General features: G+C 39.3%; 5 protein-coding genes across 10 annotated transcripts; 4 read left to right on the forward strand and 1 right to left on the reverse strand.

The window, feature by feature from the left end:
* Positions 1-161: 161 nt before the first annotated feature.
* On the forward strand, positions 162-3,187 carry LOC110753851 (O-Glycosyl hydrolases family 17 protein). Its single transcript, XM_021954831.2, has 2 exons — positions 162-682; positions 1,751-3,187. Exons 1-2 carry the CDS (start codon positions 345-347, stop codon positions 2,862-2,864), a joined length of 1,452 nt encoding a protein of 483 aa, XP_021810523.1. The 5' UTR covers positions 162-344; the 3' UTR covers positions 2,865-3,187.
* Positions 3,188-4,134: 947 nt separating this feature from the next.
* On the forward strand, positions 4,135-8,200 carry TAF15B (TBP-associated factor 15B). Of its 4 annotated transcripts, none has more exons than XR_015836297.1 (8): positions 4,135-4,447; positions 4,541-4,655; positions 4,850-5,576; positions 5,965-6,115; positions 6,192-6,267; positions 6,701-6,902; positions 7,019-7,073; positions 8,049-8,200. XR_015836297.1 is itself a non-coding variant. In XM_021954832.2 (6 exons), the coding sequence occupies exons 1-6, from the start codon at positions 4,195-4,197 to the stop codon at positions 6,801-6,803; spliced, it is 1,425 nt and encodes a 474-aa protein (XP_021810524.1). In that variant the 5' UTR covers positions 4,135-4,194; the 3' UTR covers positions 6,804-7,077. The 4 variants fall into 4 exon arrangements, 1 of the variants encoding a protein (XP_021810524.1); XR_015836298.1 differs by having other exon boundaries at positions 7,019-7,055; XR_002526210.2 differs by having other exon boundaries at positions 7,019-8,200.
* Positions 8,201-8,806: 606 nt separating this feature from the next.
* On the reverse strand, positions 8,807-11,011 carry LOC110753909 (protein FLC EXPRESSOR). Of its 2 annotated transcripts, XM_021954895.2 has the most exons (4): positions 10,456-11,005; positions 10,092-10,264; positions 9,866-9,951; positions 8,807-9,133 (listed from the first exon to the last, which is right to left on the reverse strand). In XM_021954895.2, the coding sequence occupies exons 1-4, from the start codon at positions 10,926-10,928 to the stop codon at positions 9,041-9,043; spliced, it is 825 nt and encodes a 274-aa protein (XP_021810587.2). In that variant the 5' UTR covers positions 10,929-11,005; the 3' UTR covers positions 8,807-9,040. The 2 variants fall into 2 exon arrangements, with proteins under 2 accessions (XP_021810587.2, XP_088111192.1); XM_088255066.1 differs by lacking the exon at positions 8,807-9,133 and having other exon boundaries at positions 9,228-9,951; positions 10,456-11,011.
* Positions 11,012-11,018: 7 nt separating this feature from the next.
* Positions 11,019-17,616, forward strand: LOC148294117 (protein DOUBLE-STRAND BREAK FORMATION). 2 transcript variants are annotated; one of them, XR_015836601.1, is made up of 7 exons: positions 11,019-11,157; positions 11,228-11,435; positions 11,624-11,767; positions 12,292-12,478; positions 13,400-13,597; positions 14,187-14,239; positions 17,508-17,616. XR_015836601.1 is itself a non-coding variant. In XM_021954894.2 (5 exons), the coding sequence occupies exons 1-5, from the start codon at positions 11,120-11,122 to the stop codon at positions 13,579-13,581; spliced, it is 759 nt and encodes a 252-aa protein (XP_021810586.2). In that variant the 5' UTR covers positions 11,019-11,119; the 3' UTR covers positions 13,582-13,692. The 2 variants fall into 2 exon arrangements, 1 of the variants encoding a protein (XP_021810586.2); XM_021954894.2 differs by lacking the exons at positions 14,187-14,239; positions 17,508-17,616 and having other exon boundaries at positions 13,400-13,692.
* On the forward strand, positions 14,247-18,545 carry ASL5 (Lateral organ boundaries (LOB) domain family protein). The gene is made up of 2 exons (XM_088255067.1): positions 14,247-17,630; positions 17,903-18,545. Exons 1-2 carry the CDS (start codon positions 17,475-17,477, stop codon positions 18,269-18,271), a joined length of 525 nt encoding a protein of 174 aa, XP_088111193.1. The 5' UTR covers positions 14,247-17,474; the 3' UTR covers positions 18,272-18,545.
* The last annotated feature ends 332 nt before the right edge of the window (positions 18,546-18,877 follow it).

An 18,877-nucleotide genomic window follows, 5' to 3' on the forward strand; every position in this document is an offset into this window, starting at 1 on the left:
TCAACAATGACACGACAATATTTTAACGTAAAAATGATCTCTAAATCAGCATTTTGCACACTCAAAAGTCAAAACAAAAAGAAAAAAAAGTCCCATTCCATTTTCGAATGGGTCTTAAAAATGGACCACCAATTCTTTCCCTCCATATGGACGCATTCGAGACGCATGGATCTGGCCAATGGGCCTTTCTTCTACCTTTCGAACATGTCTGGCTGGCTCCAAATTATTCTCCATCAAACAAACAGACAACACTAGCTGCCAAAACCCCCAACCAAATTCGCATGCCCTTATTAATTTTTCAGCATCAAGCTTCAGCCTTTAACAAGTAAAAGCAAAACCCAGAAATGCCTCCAAATCTCTGCACTGTCTTCGTCTTCCTTCTGGCGACGATGGCCTATGGCGGCGGAGCCATAGGCGTGAACTGGGGCACGACGGCCTCGCACCCATTACCGCCGACCAAGGTGGTGGAGCTGTTGAAGTCCAACAATGTGACCAAGGTCAAGCTACTCGACGCCGACCCAGGTGTCCTAGAAGCGCTTTCTGGGTCCAATCTTGATGTCACTGTGGGTATTCCTAATGCCTTGCTTAGAACCTTGAACTCTTCTAAGAAGGCTGCTGAGAGTTGGGTTCATGACAATGTCACTCGCTACGTCTCCAATGGCGGCAGTGGCGTTAAAATTGAGTAAGTTCTTTGCCTCTTTCTGATGGGTTTTTGAATTAGATGCTTCATTTTGATCTTGGGCCATGGATAGTGTGTTTACTATCACCGTAATTGATTATTATTAATGCCCAGTTGCTCAAGTACATTTATTTCTGTGTTAAACATTAGAAAGAATGTATCTTTTTGAAGCTTTTATTTGCTTTGTGCTGCAACTTCTGAGAACATAAGAGGTAAAAAATTCGTATTTGTCAATCAAACTTTCGTTGCTCTTGGAGCTGGGACTTCTGCGCTATTGGGCTCAGTTTACTTTCTTTTCTAGGAAAACAACCTTAAACAGGCGGAGGCCATGACGAAATATTCGTCTTGATGTTTTTGAGAGTACATGCGTAAACCTTGTGTCATGGTTTATCTTTGGTGTCAAGTGAACTAATTCTGGTTGGGGGTTCCTTAAGAATAAAGAAGAATATAATTTAATTTATGTAGCGAATTTGAAGATACTTTTTGTGTTTTTCATGGTGGAAGCATGAAAATACCAGGTGTTGGTATTTGTGTCTGAATGCTAGCTAGCAGCGGAAATCCGCTGATGGCTACAGGAGTTGAACTCTTCGAATTTGATCGGGGCTTGATTTTTTGGCAAGTAAACCAATAAAGCAATACATTTTTTAGGACATGAGCTATGCCTAGAGCAAGATGAAACTTTTCTACGTGTAATAAACTTTAGAGAGGAGCCTGTTGCCTGTGATCTTACGGGAAAGCTACTTACAAGAAAAAATTAAGCAGGAACTGGGCTTAATTGCATTAGGACTGGAAACACTCTAAAGTGAGTCTTTTTTGTTTACAGAAGAAGAAAGCTTTGCAGGATATGGCATATGCTCTCTTTCTCCGTTTTAGGTTTAGTCAGCAATGCAAGGACAAAGTGACAAATAAACTTTTGTATCAGGGATTTCATGGGTCATTACTGTTTAGCCTCTTAAAGCAACTACTGAACATTTGTTTTTTAATCTAATTGGAGTCAAATGGAATTTGCTCATTCACAATATTGTCGTTTTTGTTAAGTATATTCTGGTCGCTAACTAGACTATTTTTCAGGTATGTTGCTGTTGGAGATGAGCCATTTCTCCAGACTTATGGTGAGCAATTTCATACCTTTGTCATTGGAGCAGCAATGAATATCCATATAGCTTTGGCCCGAGCGAAATTGGAGAGCAAGGTGAAAGTAGTTGTTCCTTGCAGTTTTGATTCCTTCCTGTCAGAGTCTGGCCATCCTTCGAAAGGACACTTTCGGCCCGACCTCAATAGAACCATGATTGAACTCCTCACGTTTCTCAGCAAGCACAGTTCACCATTCTTTGCGACCATTTCTCCGTTCTTAAGTCTCCACCAGAACAAAAACATTTCCCTCGACTTCGCTCTGTTTAAAGCCAATGCAAAACCTCATAATGACAGCCGCAGAACATACAAAAACAGCTTTGACTTGAGCTACGACATCTTGGTTACTGCATTGTCAACAGTAGGATTTCCTAAAATGGAAATTGTTGTGTCGCAGATTGGTTGGCCTACCGATGGAGCAGCAAACGCAACCTCATCAACTGCAGAGACCTTCATGAAAGGCCTGATGGAGCACCTTCATAGCAAATCGGGGACCCCACTTAGACCTCGGGATCCTCCAGCTGAAACATACATTTTTAGCCTCTTAGATGAGGATCAAAGAAGCATAAGCACTGGGAATTATGAAAGACATTGGGGTGTGTTCACTTTTGATGGTCAAGCCAAGTACCATTTTGACTTTATCCAAGGTTCGAAAAACCTCGTGGATGCGCAGAATGTTGAGTACCTTCCTTCAAAGTGGTGTGTAGTGAACAACAATAAGGACTTATCCAATGTAACTGCAAGTTCTTTAGAGGCATGTTCACTTGCTGATTGCACTGCACTGTCCCCTGGTGGGTCTTGTTCCAATATCAGTTGGCCTGGAAATATATCGTATGCGTTTAATAGCTACTATCAGCAGCATAATCAGAGTGCAGATAGCTGTAACTTTGGGGGCTTGGGTTTAATCACAACCGTTGATCCGTCAGTGGATAATTGCAGGTTTTCTGTTCAACTTCGCACTTCTCTTTCAGATTTCCTTTATCCGGCCTATCTTTCCCAGTGGATGACCTTACTAGTCACAACCATTTTGTTATCCTTAACCATATTTACGTAGAAAATAGATTCCGAGGAAATTTTGTGTAGAAAATAGATATCCGAGGAGATTTTTTGCTGCTGTGTTCCATTGTTGCCGGTGTTTGTTGTTGTAGCCTGTGAGAGGTTTGATTACTTGTTGAAGTGCTTACTCTATGAGCAGACATGGGCTTAGCCAAGTTGGCTAGAGCGGATGTGCTCCCCACTCTGCACCTGAGTTTGAATCCCACTCCCCGTGGTGGTGATTAGATTACAGTAGAATATTATTTGTATCAAGTGCTTATTCTGTGAAATTGTAAGATGACAAAAGAAGGGTGTTTGGAAATCAAAATGACTTCGAGGCTCTATATTGTTTCTTGTTATGTGCTGTGTACGGTGTAGGTGTGAGTATTTCACAGATTGGTAAGGAAAAAAATAAGAGCAATGTTGGGGCCATTCCCTTTAGCTCATCCCGGATTGCATCGTTGTTTTCCTAAGTGTGATCATGCCCATGGACTCATTCAGGTGTCGAGTTTGATCTCAAAAGGCTTTCATGCAAAGTTAAGGAAAGCTACACCTTATATAGACAGTCACTTACATAAGTAAGTGGTGTGTGGCCTTGTGGTGAGAGGTGGTGGTTAGCGTTCGACCTTTAGCATTGTGTCACACTTCTTACCATTTTATTGTTATCATCCCTATTTATTTAGGAATAAGTAGACCATTCCTAGATGCAGGGCAATTGTATTTGATCCACAGTTCCTAACAAAATGCACTCATATTTTTGTGTTTTACATTATTAACTTGAATAATTGATTAAACAATTTCTTATCTGAATGTGCAATCCAAATTGACGAGTACTTATAGTGTGGTTCTCGAGTGTGGCCATACTATATAACTCGTGCACGTATAGAGGGAGTATTATACCTTTATTATACATGGTCTTCAAGGAGCTTATAACTCAATTGGTTTAGAGCATTTACTTCTGCATCTGATATCGATTCACCATCTCCAAATATCACTTGTATTAGGAAAAAAAAAAGAGAATGCGGTCATATTGCATACAATAATTTCTCCCTATTAAAAATGTGATGGCATAAAGTATTGGATTCATCAACCAAGAAGAAAAGCACAAAAAAGTTGTAAAGTGAATAATAATGGGCCGGAGGGCCCAACAAAACACCTACTCCAGACTGACCCTTGAGTGCTAATCGGTTTGGGCTAGAGATAATTAAATTAACATGAGTTTGAGTCAAAGTCAGCCAAGACCAAAATCTCTTCAGGACTTACCTATAAATGAAGTACAAGCCATCGCGTGCAAATATCTTAAAATCCAAGTCTTACCCTAATCTCTGTCTCTCTCTCAAACCTAGATCATGGCTGGGATGTACGGTCAAGAGGGTGGCGATGGCGCCCCTCCGCCATATGGATCTAGCGGCAGTGGAGGCTACGGTGGCTCTGGAGGCTACGGAAGCGGCGGTGGAGGCTATGGAGGTGGTGGTGGAAGTGGAGGATATGGAGGAGGTAGTGGTGGTGGTTATGGAGGTAAAGGCGGCGATGGAGGTGGTTACGGCAGTGGAGGCCGTGGTGGACGAGGTGGTGGAGGTTATGGCGGCGGTGGTGGTCGAGGTATATACAGAATAGTTCTTTGCTTTGTTCGGTCTTTCTAAATTTTTTTAATTTGGTTTGATTTTAATTTGAACTATTGGGTTTTGATTGCAGGCGGAGGATATCAAGGAGGAGATCGCGGTGGCCGAGGTGCCGACCGTGGTGGTGGTGGCAGAGGTGGCCGCGGTGGCAGCGGAAGAGATGGTGATTGGCTTTGCCCTAACCCAGGGTAAACCCTTCCTCTTTTTCTCCCTCTCCTCTCTATCTGATCTATATAGGTTTTTTTTTTTTGCGTATTTAATTTGATGGGTCGTAGATTTCTAACATTGAAAGCTTTAGAATTCAGTTGACATTTCTTTATCCATATGTTTTCTTTATTGCATATGTATCTGTGGTTTTTGAAATTGGTATGGTTGTATATAGCTGTGGGAATTTGAACTTTGCAAGAAGAGTTGAGTGTAACAAGTGTGGCACGCCCTCTCCTGCGGGTGGCGGTGGTGATCGTGGCGGCGGCAGTGGTGGCAGTGGCGGTTATAATAGGGGAGGAAGTGGAGGAGGCTACGGTGGTAATCGTGGTGGTAGAGGTGGTAATTATGATGGGGGTCGAAGTAGTAACTATGAAGGAGGAAAAAGTAGCAGTTATGATGGAGGTAGAGGGGGTAATTTTGATGGTAGAGGTGGAGGTGGTAGTAGAGGTGGTTCTTATGGCAGTAACCAAGGAAGAGATGATGGTGGGTACGGTCAGGTTCCTCCACATGCGCCGCCATCCTATGGTGCAGCTGGAGGCAATTACCCACCATCTTACAATGCTAGTTATGGAACAGATGCAGTTCCTCCTCCTACAAGCTATACTGGTGGGCCTACATCATATCCCCCATCCTATGGTGGTCCTGCGGGTGGTTATGGTGGTGATGGTCTGGGTGATGCAAGGAGTGGTGGCCGAGGTGGCCCTCCTGCTAAATATGATGGTGGGTATGGTGCCGGTGGTCGAGGTGGATATGGTGGTGCTGCTACGGAAGCCCCAGCTAAGGTGAAGCAATGCGACCAGAATTGTGGTGAAACTTGTGACAATGCTAGAATCTACATATCAAACTTGCCACCAGATGTTACTGTTGACGAACTGCAGCAGCTTTTTGGAGGCATTGGACAAGTAAATCCATACCTACTTCTGAACATAGTGAATCTGAGTATTTTTAAGTTTGAATTTAGATTGGTTCTTTTGTATGTGGTATCTGTCATTTCAATCTAAATTATGTGGCTTCTGATTTTCTAGCTTGAGCATGGCAGTTCTCTTTTAATCTTATCATATCTTGATAAGGATGTCATGATGTGCTTTCATTGATTTACAACAGTTCTAAGATACAATTTGTTTTTTTTTTAAAATCCTTGTAATATATGGTAAATTTGTTTAAAAAGCATCCATGTGAAATAATGAGTTATGGACTGTCTGTTGAAGTACGAAGTTAAATTCCCTTGTCTGTTCCCAGAAGTTGGTTATACATTTATGTGGTTAGCTTATGCTGAGTTATTGTTTTTAGGTGGGAAGAATCAAGCAAAAACGTGGCTATAAGGACCAATGGCCATACAATATCAAAATATACACAGATGAATCGGGAAAAAACAAAGGTGATGCATGTTTAGCATATGAAGATCCGTCTGCTGCACATTCAGCTGGTGGATTTTACAATGGTAACAATTTTTCTTTCATCTGCATGGTATGAATCATGATGATAATTGTATTCTAACTGGGTATTGTGCTTAATAGATTACGAGTTAAGGGGCTATAAGATCAATGTTGCGATGGCAGAGAGGTCGGCACCTAGGGCTCCGCTTGACCAGGGGTATCTATCTAACTACTGTTTTTATAATTTAACTGGTGATTGAAATGAGCTCCATTTGTGTTGTTCTTGTGCTATGTTGGCTTCTCACATTGTGGGCAAAAGTCAGCAAGCCTGAATATGAATCCCAGATGCTTTATATTTGCTTGTTTGTTTTATAATTTGTACTTTTTTCTTCTGTCTAACCACTGAAGGTATTGAGTAATTCAATTGGAGTGTTCTGTTAATGAGGTTTATGTTGTGATTTTTGAATGTGGTTTAGAGTTGGTTGATTTTCTGTTTTGGTTTTGTCGATGCTAGTTTGTGTGATGATTTTTTTTAACTGGGAGAAGTCTCTTTGCACCAACGAGTTTCTGGTTTTCTGACTTGATTCTTGTGCAAATTATTTATCTATATTTTTTGGGCTGCATACTGATTTATTTTTCTGTGCAAACAGTGGTGGTAGAGGTGGATATGGGGGCGGTGGGCGCAGGGATAATTATAGAGATGGTGGACCTGATAGACATCAACATGGCGGAAACCGTGCACGGCCTTATTGAGAGAATTTCCCAATCAAGCAGAATTTATGTAATGAGAATTGTTGTCTGATGGTTTTTGTTGTATTCCGTTGGAGGGTTCTTTAAACTGGAGACTAAGAGGTAGGTTGTTCACTAACCCTGAGCAAGGCCTCTCTCCTCCTGTATTACTTTACCTACAACCTGGAGGGTTTTAATTATAGGCATGGGATTGATTTAGTCGTGTGAATGTTTTTTAGAGACAAGTGGATAATCTCCAAATTGCTTGCTGCTAAGGTAGGTTGATATTTTCAGGTGAGTGCTGCTCTTTCATAACCATTATTAACACTTTTTTGGAGATTTGCCCAGCTTTGGATCGCTGGGTTCTTGATTGCATCGGATCATTTAATATATATGGCTCAGATGCAAGCATAAATAGAAGCATGTGAAATGCATGGTCATGATTATGATGTATACATTCATTTCTGACTGAAAATTTGACACCTTTATGAATAATGGCTGAGGTTGCTTAACTTGCCCTCTCTAGAGGGCCTAGATAAACCAAAATCTTTTCTTGCCCATTATTCTCATGTGGCTAGGATTTTATATTGTAATGTACTTATGTTTGAATGTACCAATCATTAAATTGGTGGCATGCTATATTAGGTGATGTGTAATGTAATACACTTAACCTTTAGGTCCAGGTACAGGACTGGTTTAAATTGCTAGCTTGTTACTCCGTATAAGTTTGCAATTCTGTCAGCTATCTAAGCATTTAGTGATTGAACTGAAGTCATTGGAGTATAGTAGTGGAAGATATTAGTAACATTATATCGATGTTTGAAAAACTGTCCACATTGAATAGGATCTGCTATTTTGATTTGACATTTTGATCATGTGGCGCGGAGGCTCACCCCTGGTGATAATTTTACTTGACCGCATCAGTAATTAGTGTTTAAGATCTAGTATTGTTTTGCTACATTGTCTTGATGCTCAAAGTTTGGGGTACCGGTTTCCTTTATTGATCTTCTACTTGCTGGGTTGGGCTGGTGACTGCAAAGTACTTGTGGATGACAAGGATCTCTATGTAAAAACCTACCTTCAATTGTCATTTCCTCCCTTGTGTTGCTGATCAGTGCGTGTTGTCATCTGGCCTTCTTTCTTTGGTGGTTTGGCGGCAGTTCTTTGAGACTCCTTATGTTGAGCAACTGCTGCTGTTATTTTATTCTAGGCTTGAAGCCTCTGTGCCAACATGAAGATAATTTCTTCTTTGTTTCAATTTCGTTCTAGGGTGGCTTGTAATGACTTGGCTAGATCAGTCGGACAAAGTCAAGCAGTTGGTCTATGGCGGGAGGTTTTATATGATATTGTAGAGGAGCGTTTGATTGCGCTTTGTAAATCCGAAACAATAACGATTTCGTTTAAAACCTTATTTTGTCGAATGTGTTTTCGTTGTTTCTTTGCTTTATGTGAAGATTTACTTATGTTCCGAAAGTTTATTCGAATTATGAAAACAGAAATACATAAATCCCTTGTATTCCATTGCACCTGAGCAAGAATGACCAGATCGTGATTCATGAAAAGTGGTTTGTGTTTAGTTGATTGTGATAGTGAAAGAAAAAAAATAATGCTGCTTTTACCATCTTTTTATATCACATTTTTATACCATCTTATGTGGCAGATGAGGTGTACAACAGCATCAATTAAAAAGTGTCAATAAATCATAAAAGAAAAAAAAATGTTAAATTAGTTTTAATTGATGTGATTGTAGCATTACTCAAGAGAAAAACACGAGTATTAAAATTGATGGCCTTGTATTGACCGAAATATTTTTAGATGGCCGTGTCAAGGTGATGAAGGGTGGTTCAATTGAAATTGATGACAAAATTTTAGATTTTAATATCAATAATTTTTTTTTCTTCACCCATTTGTGTTTGCAGATTAAGCATTTTTCTTTTCTTTCTGGTTCTTACCAATTGCTGCCCTTGTTATATCCCCATGGTAATGACTGGTCACTTCACGAGAGAAAAGGAGCTAAAAATGTGATGTGAGAGGGTTGGAACTAGGTAGACTGAAAATAAAAAGCTAAAAAGCCCACGAGGGAAGCGAGGGAAATGCAGCTCCACTAATTCAACTGCATATCACATCTTGCTATTGCTCATGTAATTGCTGCCAAAACCCTTTGGGATGTCGAGATAATTTACATTTCTGAACCACTATAATCATTGGCAAACAGAAGAGCATAGTCTGATCTCTGGTCATCTAAACGCCTGCCGGAATTCTCATCCCATATCGTGCCTTGGTTGCATGCCATAAGAAGGATGTGGCATTGGTACAGAGCCATATGGAGTGGCAGCATCAGCACCACCCTGGGCCTGAAAATGCAGAGGTCATATACGTATGTTCAAGGATCATTTGAATGAAAAAGGTTTAAAAGAACGAATTTGAAGTTTGATAATAGGACTAGGGTTGTTTGGAAAAGTAGATATACAATGTATTTAAATTAATTCAAAAGAAGTACATATAATGGAACATTTTAAGTTGACAGGATCGTCGCAATTCATATATTTCTTCCATTTCTTGCCATACTAAGACAAATGTTTGTGTTTCGCTATTCCATGTTCGTCCCATTGTTGTCAAGTCTGGGAGTAAAATCAATGCCATAGAATTGCTGTTATCTTCCTACAGTTCACTAACTCTGAAGTGCAACAGATTGCCACAAACAGAACTGGGTGATTTCACAAGAAAAATTTCCTCAAAATTTCCTTGTTAATATCTTCTGATTTCAGGGTTTAACACAGCACAACTTCCTTCTCATTTTTCGAATTTCGAATTACTCTAAACCATCTAGCACCTATTTGGTCTCAAGAAAGAAATGACGGTTGAAGTCAGATACTTTCTGATCAAGATAGAACAGTTTTCATCCCAATCTTCATGTTGTTATTTGTACTAACTCCATATTTTGTAGGTTCTAAATGTGGTTATCCTTTAAGGCACTAACAATTCTTGCACATCTTTTCCAATGATTTTAATCTACTGAGTAACAACATACACAAGAGTAAGAGTGATATGAGGAAAGCATCAAGAAGCCAAGGACATAGACATACCTGATGCAGCATGCCATAGGGGTCGGGGTACGCGTTTCCTCCATATACCATTTCGGGGTCGCCACAGGTTGCAGGATATCCAGGACCTGCATAAACACAACCGCAAAGTCACTAAAACTCATACATTGTATTTGGGTTAGTGAGTTTAAAATAGGAAGTTTACATCAGAATTCAAAACCATAGCTCAATGGAAAGAAACAAGATGAAGATGAAGGAATAAAATTACCTGGGTTTGCTGCTGCAGCAGCTGCTACTGCTGCTCTTGCTCTCTTCTCTGCATTGGCCAACTCCCCATGAAGTTTTTCAATCTCACGAGCCAAGGCAGCCATGGTTTTCTCCATTCCCTGCCGGTGTTCAAGGTTTTTAGCTCTGGTTTTCGTTTCATTCTCAATTGCAACCCTATGCATCACACAAAAAGAGATTGAATTTTTATGTGCACAATTTCATAATTGACAAAAAAAAATTTCAAAGAACAAAGAATTCAAAATCACCTTCCTGTAATTAATACTGGTTGTTCTCTAATAGCAGATAAATAAATAAATAAATTATTCATAATCTACACAATTCTCTTCAAAGAAATTCAAAACTACCTTCCTTTCTTAATCTCCTGCTGGAAGGTCTCAATATCGGCTTTAATGTCCACCACTCGCTTCGACTCGGACCGAGTTTTCGCAACCTCTCCTTCGATCGATTGCAACTCGGCTACCAGCTCCTGGCGCACGGAGCCGAGCTCCTGAATATCGGCGCGGGTCCGAGCCAGCTCGGCGCCCATGGAGTCGATGGTGCGAACCTCGGCGTCCAGCTTCAACGACCTCTCGTAGACCTCGCGCACCTCTGCGTCCCTCTCGGCTTTGGCTTGACCGGCGACCACCGACAGGTGGCGGAGGTCGTGCTGAGCCGCTGCCAGGTCCTGCTTCAGCGCCACGTGGGTGGCTGCCAGCCGTTGATTGTCTACGAGGAGGGACTGGATCTCACGGTGCTGGAGGCCGATACGGTCCTCCAGCGCCGTTGTGTTGGTCAGTACAGGAAGCCGGTGCAGGTGCCGAGGGTCTCGTCCCGCCATATCTCTCGATGTTAACGATTAATCGGCGCGACGGCGACTCTCTGACTGTTACAGAGAAACGAAGAGAGACTTTTGCTGCTTTTTTTGGTAGTGCTGGGCCTAAATGGGCTCATGAGATAGGCCCAATGAAGCCTATGTCAGCTACAAATTCAACTCAAAAATGAAATTCAGAAAATCATTTTCCCGCCGAAATGTCAGAGATCTTTCAATCACTTGTCTTGAACAGAAGGTCTGTTCTTCTTCTCCAATCTTCTTCCTCTCTCTCTCTCTCTGGTGTTGAAAGGCTTGAGATTTTGCAGGTTCGACGATGCGACGCTGCGAGTATTGGAATCGGCGTTGGTTTCCAAGAACGTGAAGTCGTCGATAGAGGTCAGGTCCGGCTTGAGGCAGTTCCTGCGGTCCGAATCTCTCTCCGTTCTGCGAGAAATTTCCGAGAAAAGTGCCGGGGAGAAGCTTCTGGTTCTTGAATTTCTCGTTCGCTCCTTCGCACTTGTAGGCGATGTTGAGGCAAGTCATCTCTTTTGTTGATTATCAAGAACTTCATTTCCAGGCGCAATTGCTTCTAATTTGAACTTTTTTGAATGTTGATTTGCTGAAATTGGTGATTTTCATGGACCTACGTAGCTAATAATTCTGATCGCCAGGTAAATCCCTATTGTAGTTAAGTAGTCTGTGAACCGGTTTTTTGTTTGCAGAGTTGCTTGGCTTTGAGGTATGAGGCTTTGCTTTTGCGGGACCTCAAGTCTGCGACTAATCCATGGCTGCAAGTTCCGTATACAGAATGGCTAAACTTTGCTCACCAGTCAAAAGATTGTGGTTTCTATTCTGTTGCAGGAAGGGTGAGTGTGATCGATCATCATCTTCATCTTCATCAATATCATTATCATTATCATTATCAGTTTTCTTATTTCTTAACTTTTTCAATTAAGAGAGGGCTTTTTGTGTGGAAAGTTGTGTTCTGATTTTTAGATCATCATGATTGATTTAGTAACCAAGTCTGTAATCAATTCCTCGATTGGGTTCGAGATAACAGTTAGAAATACAAGTCCATCTAGATTGCTTGATTTAGTATCTAAGATTTTTGTTATGATTTCTGTGGATTGCTACTCATATCTAGAATGTGCTGGTACAACAAATCATAGGTCCACTGCTATATATAAGGCTTATTTTCTATTAGATGGAGATGGATCAGATATTCAAATCTATTGCGTCTGTGTACCTGTTCATTTCACATGTAATTAACTGTGTGTGTTTTTTCTACTTATTTTCTCCATCTTCTTATTGTGGTATTAAGTCGTCTAGCTAGACATCATAAGCCTTTGTAGTTTTGTATGTTCTGATCTAAGCTTGTTTTTCTCCGTAGGCATGTGAAAATGCATTGGTTTGCTTTAAGAGGAAATGTGCTGAAGACCCAAAAACAGATGAAGTTTACCTTACGAAGAAATCTACTGAAGACGCAAAAGCAGATGGAGTATTTGAAAATGTGCAAGTTATTGAACAAATAAAGAGACTCAAGGATTGTGCCATGGCATCTGCTTCTTCCCACTCTGGTATGTGTTATTAATTGTTTTAATTTTCTTTAATAGTAATGTTAAACCAGATTCAAAGTTTGTATAATATATGCCAGAGTATCTGTTGAAGTCAATTTGAGACAGTGAGTTAATAGTAATATCCACAATCTACTGGGGTTGGTTACTAAGCTTCCTACTTGCTTAGTTATTTGAGGTCATAATGCTGAATTGGCTGCCTTAAAATGTTAAACTGCAGCTTAACCTATTTGTGATATGAGGCTAAGTTTTTCAGACCATTATCTCCTGATAAATAGGTAATATGTTGTATTCTGCAGAAACAAACCTCTCGTTTTCATCATATAGTACTAATGTAATGATATGGCAGTATCAGCTGCAGTTCCTCAACTACTATAGTAGAGTATTTACTCCTGTTCAAAATCAATTCATTGATCTTATATGTAAATTCCATAATTTCCGTGTAAAATACTCCCCATGCTACTGCATCACATCGAAAGGCATCAATTTAGTACGACCTGCGTGGGAACCATACTACATCTAAATCAGAAAGCATACAAAAAATCGTCCGAAAAAAAAAGAAAGCACACAAAAACGAACATCAGTACAAAATTCTGAAAGATATGTGATAGACTTGTATCTGCTGTATAATAAGAAGTATAAATTTGGGTGAACTGACTGTCTAGCCATACTCTGTAGGCACAGAGCTTGAGATCTCTCATGAGCCTAGGCTTTAAGATTATGCTAGTATCTTTGAAGCTCAGTAGGAAAAGACAATATCGTAGTTCAATGACCAGATTATGTAGTTCTGCTTGGTGATTTGTCTATATGACTTTATGTGGCTCATCTTTGGTAACTGAGATTTATGTTAAGAAACTTATCAATGGCATTTGGGATTTGTTTGCTATAGTTTGATCATGGAAAATTCTGTTTGATCATAACCAGTTCAGGCGCAGACAGCAGACTACTTGAAAAAGAGACTAAAAGAAAAGAGCATGGATTGTTCTTCAGTTTGCAAGGACACAGAATCTGTAGCTAGCACTTTGTTCAGAAATGGAATAAAAAAGCGTAATCTACGAAAATTGAATGAGAGTCGAAGCTTGTCCAGGATGACTGATGGATCATAGCCTAGTTTAATTTGAGGTCATTGCCAACATCTTTGTGCTTATGGAGTTTTATTGATTGCATATTGGATGGGAACCCTGAAGTTCAATAGTCAGATGAAGACTATAATGAGATGTGCTTGTGTGCAACAAAGAAAAGCCAAGCCAGTTGTGTTGGCTTGTCAGTTTCCGACATATATATTGAAACGGTCAAGTTAAGATGGATGTTAAATCCCCTTGGTTGAGCCCATATTGTAGCTTTGTAGAACTTGACTAGAACAAGACTTTCATACATTTCAAACTTTGCTAGTCCAATGCCGCCTGTAGCCAAGTACTAAATTCGGTTCCTAATTCTTACTTACCCAATATTAAGGGGAAAACTTGCATGTTCCTATCTCACTCATCACTTGACCAATATTCCTATCTTACAGATCATGTGATGTGTGAGATAAGAACAGAGTGGGAACCCCTTGAAGGGAAGTTTTTGTCCGTAGTAAGAAGATAAAGACCAAAGTAAAAGCTAAAGAATATCAAACCAAATTGGGGAAACATTTTTCTTTTCTCTTTTCAAGATCACATTGGTTTTCTCTAGCTTGGAGTTTTTATGCATCAGTCTGGTCCGGTCGCAGGTACCCAGATGGCATTCTCAAGCCGGCTCAATTTTAGGCCCAAAGGACAAAAGGTACTCATACTTATCTGTCCTTTTCCCCTTGTTTATTTATTTTCATATTTTCTGTGCATCTGTATAGTTATTTTGGCCATGGTCTTTTGGGTACTAATTAGAAACTTGAAATGAACATATATGTAGCTAACGGCTAGCGTGGCCCAGCTTGTACTCACCGCTTTATTTATTTATTTATTTGTCAAAATTAGGAAGAGAAAGAAGGTAAATTCACACACACAGTTATTATAATAGGGGCTTGAACTCAGAGAAGGGGGAAAACTCACACACACAGTTATTATAATAGGGGCTTGAACTCAAGACCACTTAAGAGCACACCAAAGACTTGTGCCAATCCAACTAACACCCCATTGGTATCCACCGCTTTATTTTCACCCCAATATTTTCATTGTATTGAGTTGATCATAGTGGGAAACGGTCGCATTGGAAATCCAACACCACTTTTTCAAGCAATTGAATTTGAGGTCAGTCGTAGCCATTTGAACTCCCCCACTGCTGAGGCTGCCATTGTCAAAGATGGCTTCTTCTAATATCATCCACCATCTTATAGAAATCAGAATATTAGAAAGATTAGAAAACCATGCATATCTCAAGAATCGAATCTTCCATATCACCAAGCAAGTGCATTCAATGTTTGCATCGGAGGTTGCATGTTTTATTTTTCTCTAAGTTGGTGAAAGATGTCTGTTTTTTCCTCTTCTTTATTCATTAGCTTAAAATATAACAGTAAAACAAAAAAGTTTACATAGATCGCACCGTCTAGAGCGTAGAAGTTTTTCTTCTTCCTAGAGCTTAGGGGTTTGAAACTTCAAACTGAAAACTGAAACTTATATATAAATAATATCATTAAAAAAACTACGCGTTTTCTGAGGTGATACACTAAAAGAAATTCAACAATATGGCCCCCCATTTTAATGTTAAAATAATGTATGAGAGATAAGATGAGAGTCTAACTGAAAACATAGACTTGGTTTATTATTTAAGATTATATATACTTAAAGAAAAAGGAAAAAAAAGAAACAGATATATATATATATATATATATATATATACATATGCTGCCATGACAACTAGGGGAAGAGAGCTGTTTTCCTCGGAACAAAAGATTAGAAGCTTGGAATCATGTGGATAGCATTAAATGCAATAGAGTGAGAATTGGTCTTAGGGTTTCACAATTGCTATTGTTTTAGTTTCAATCTCTCTCGAAATTGGTTTCCTTTTAATAAATTCTTAAGCCTTTGCTTCATGTCGGATCTCATTAATTTCTTGGTGGGGGTAATATTATCATATTATCATATAAATATATATGTATTAATATAATGCATACATGTGATGATGAAGATTTGAAATCAAACAAAGTCTAGTACTCTGGTCACTGCTGTGACGTGTTAGTGAATGGTTTGCAGCCATGCACTTCTCTGCATATATCTGACCCCGTGCTAAATAAAAGTAGTTTTGAATTCTCTGCATATATCCCACCTTTTCCTTTCTTATCATTTCATAGTTTTTAGTTGATTAATCATAACACAAGGTATGCCCTAGGAAAAGCATATTCATTATTATTGGTATGTATAAGCCATGGATCGCCTATTTTCAATACTTGCCATTTGGTCTCATGCTCGTGTGCAGTGACGACGGAGTCAGAAATTTTATCAAGAAGGGTCAACTTTAAATAACAAGGGTAAGAGTTATTTGTTACAATTAAGAGATATTCGAAAGGTAAAGAGAGAAAAGATCATATAAATGCAAAACACACACATGTCACACATATAGCAACAAGTAAAGAAAAGGAGAAAGTGAGTAGATTAAAAATGTGAGAAGGGAAAGCCGAGTAGATTAAAAATCAATGAAGCCAATTGGCAACAGACATAAGACAAACTCATCAAAAGATCAGGTGTCCATTGTGGGGTCTTAATTGGCTGCGCATGCTCATGTACATATACAAGTAGAAGATAAACGGGGAAAATGTGTGACAAGTCATTTGTATTCAAATTATGAAACCACTAGCAACTTCGACCAAAAAAATGAAACTACTAGCAAAACTATGCAGAATTTGAGGATGCTAAACATATTTTCTACGGAAAAGGACAATTTCATGTGTCTTTAACTTTATTGAAGATAAGTACTGTGTCCTAGGAACACTATCATCACTGTTGTGACAACTAGGTGACAATGCGTGTCAAAATTGATGTTTGATTTAAATGTCACTCAGATTCTTAAAAAAAGCTAAGAAATGTTCTAGAAATTGTAGTTTTTTTTTTTTCCCGGCATGTAAAGAATATTTGTGGTTTGGTCAAGACTGAAGAAAACAAGAAAAATAAAAGCCACAATAATTGTTATATACATGAACTAAATATTAAGGGAGGTGTTGGGGGCTGTGAGAGTGAGAGAGAGAGAGAGAGAGAGAGAGAGAGAGAGAGAGAGAGAGAGAGGAGTTAGAAATGTATGTTTCCATGTGAATGTCCGCCAACAAACATTCACGTTGAGTCCATCTCTCTTGGTGTGCTGGTCCCTCCCCGTTAGGGTTTCACATTGCTTTGATTTCGTATTTACTATAAAACCCTAATAATGAACCAACCCTTTTTCTCTCCCCTAATTAATGGCTTTTAAATTAATCACATTTTCATTGTTCCCCTTCTCTTAATCGTTTTTTGCTCAAACCCATACACAGTGCAGCACAAGCTAGAAAAAGAAGAGTCAAACCAGAACGTGAGAAGTACATAATTACAACTGCATGGCTTTTGCCAACCTATGTGCATGTACATGTATATATATTTATTTCATACCTTTCACGCGCCAAGGCGGTGGCCAACTAGAAGAAGAATCTATTCCCCTGCGTAAAATGCTGTAAAATGACTTAATTGCCCTTGCCATTCACACCTCGAAACCGCGGCATTGTTTTGCTAGAATTGTAATTTTCACACGCGAAATTGCTAGTTTGTCTAGTTGGGAATATCCAGATTCCAGTGTTTTCAAGTCTTTGCATTTGATTGCCGTTGTTTAAATGTGTTGATATTATTTTAATGATGAAGCATGTGGAACCATTCTTACCCTAGGCGGCCAACCTTGAACTAATATAAATATGCAATTTCAGCTCTCTGGCTTGAACACTACCAAGCTCTTCCTTTTTGTTTTTGGTTTTCTCTACGACTAGTACTTCTAGCTTTGCTTAATTACGTACAACTTCAGAGGGAAAAACTTTCTTTTTTGAGTTCTTGTTCTTTGAGTGAAATTAATGGGGGGGACTTCTCCATGTGCTTCTTGCAAGTTGTTGAGGCGCCGCTGCGCCAAGGACTGCATCTTTGCTCCTTACTTCCCTTCTGATGACCCTCATAAGTTTGCCCTTGTTCACAAGGTCTTTGGTGCTAGCAATGTCAGCAAAATGTTGCAGGTTTCTTTTTTTCCCCTCTCTCTAAACGTCTGATTAATTCTAAGAGAAACACTATCTACACTTCTTTCATGCACTCCTGTGAAAGAGTACTACAAATAACATCGCCATATAATGACAGGTGTTATTTGCACTCATCCATAGGAGTGCATAAGCACAAGTGTAGAGTGTGAATAAATTTCCTCTCAATAGATAATATTTTGTTAAATATTTAAGAAAAGTAGTACATGTAATTAGGTTTCTTGTGTGTTGACTTATTATTCTCTGATAACCAGGAGCTTCCGATTCATCAAAGAGGAGATGCTGTGAGCAGTTTGGTTTATGAAGCAAATGCAAGAGTGAGAGACCCGGTTTATGGGTGCGTAGGGGCAATATCTTTCCTGCAGAACCAAGTTTCTCAGCTACAAATGCAGCTTGCTGTGGCTCAGGCAGAGATACTCTGCATCCAGATGCAGCAGGAGCCTGTAGCCTTACCCAACCAGATAGATCATCAACATAATCATCATCATCAAGATCATGATCAGAAGTCCCTTCTTTTATCCAACAGTGACTTCAATAACATTCCACATCAATACTTCAGCAGCTTTGCTTCTTCTAGCAATGTAATCCAAGACCCTCTTAAAAGAGAGTCTCTCTGGACTTGATTTGCTTAATTAGCTATCATCATCATCATCATCATCATTAATCAAAGTACTGTCAATCCATCTTTCCAATACAATTTCCTTTATCTTTGTTTGATCATAATTATTTAGTCTATTTCTGTGTGATTCCCATGTGCACGAATGTGTGTGTGTGAGAGAGAGAGAAGAGAATGATATCTGGAATTCTGGGTCAACCCCTGCATGTGGGAGATGGAGTAAAGTAGGGGTTTAAAAAGGCTTCTTTTTCTTACCATAGACGTCAGCTTGTAAATCTATCCCAGTAGCCCTATTTGACTAGTATTTTGTTTTTCTTTTTTTTCTTTTTGCGACAATCCCATTTTTGTAAGATGACTAATGTCTCATTAACAAATCTCAATAGTAAATAAATCTCAATTACAATAGAACTAAATAAACTGGTAAGTAACAAAAAAACCTAAGTAAGGAACCAAAATCCTAACTAAACAAGGACTCGCGAACAAAAGGAAGTTATATATGCATGTGATAATTCCCTTGGAATCTAAGTGTCATATCTTCAAACCAAAAATAAATAAATAAGTGTCATATCTCAATATTCATATGAAATTTTTTTGGTGGCTAGATTTAAACTAG

The sequence above is a fragment of the Prunus avium genome, chromosome 6 (genome assembly GCF_965620075.1).
Source record: "Prunus avium chromosome 6, drPruAviu1.hap1.1, whole genome shotgun sequence".
Lineage (NCBI taxonomy): Eukaryota > Viridiplantae > Streptophyta > Magnoliopsida > Rosales > Rosaceae > Prunus > Prunus avium.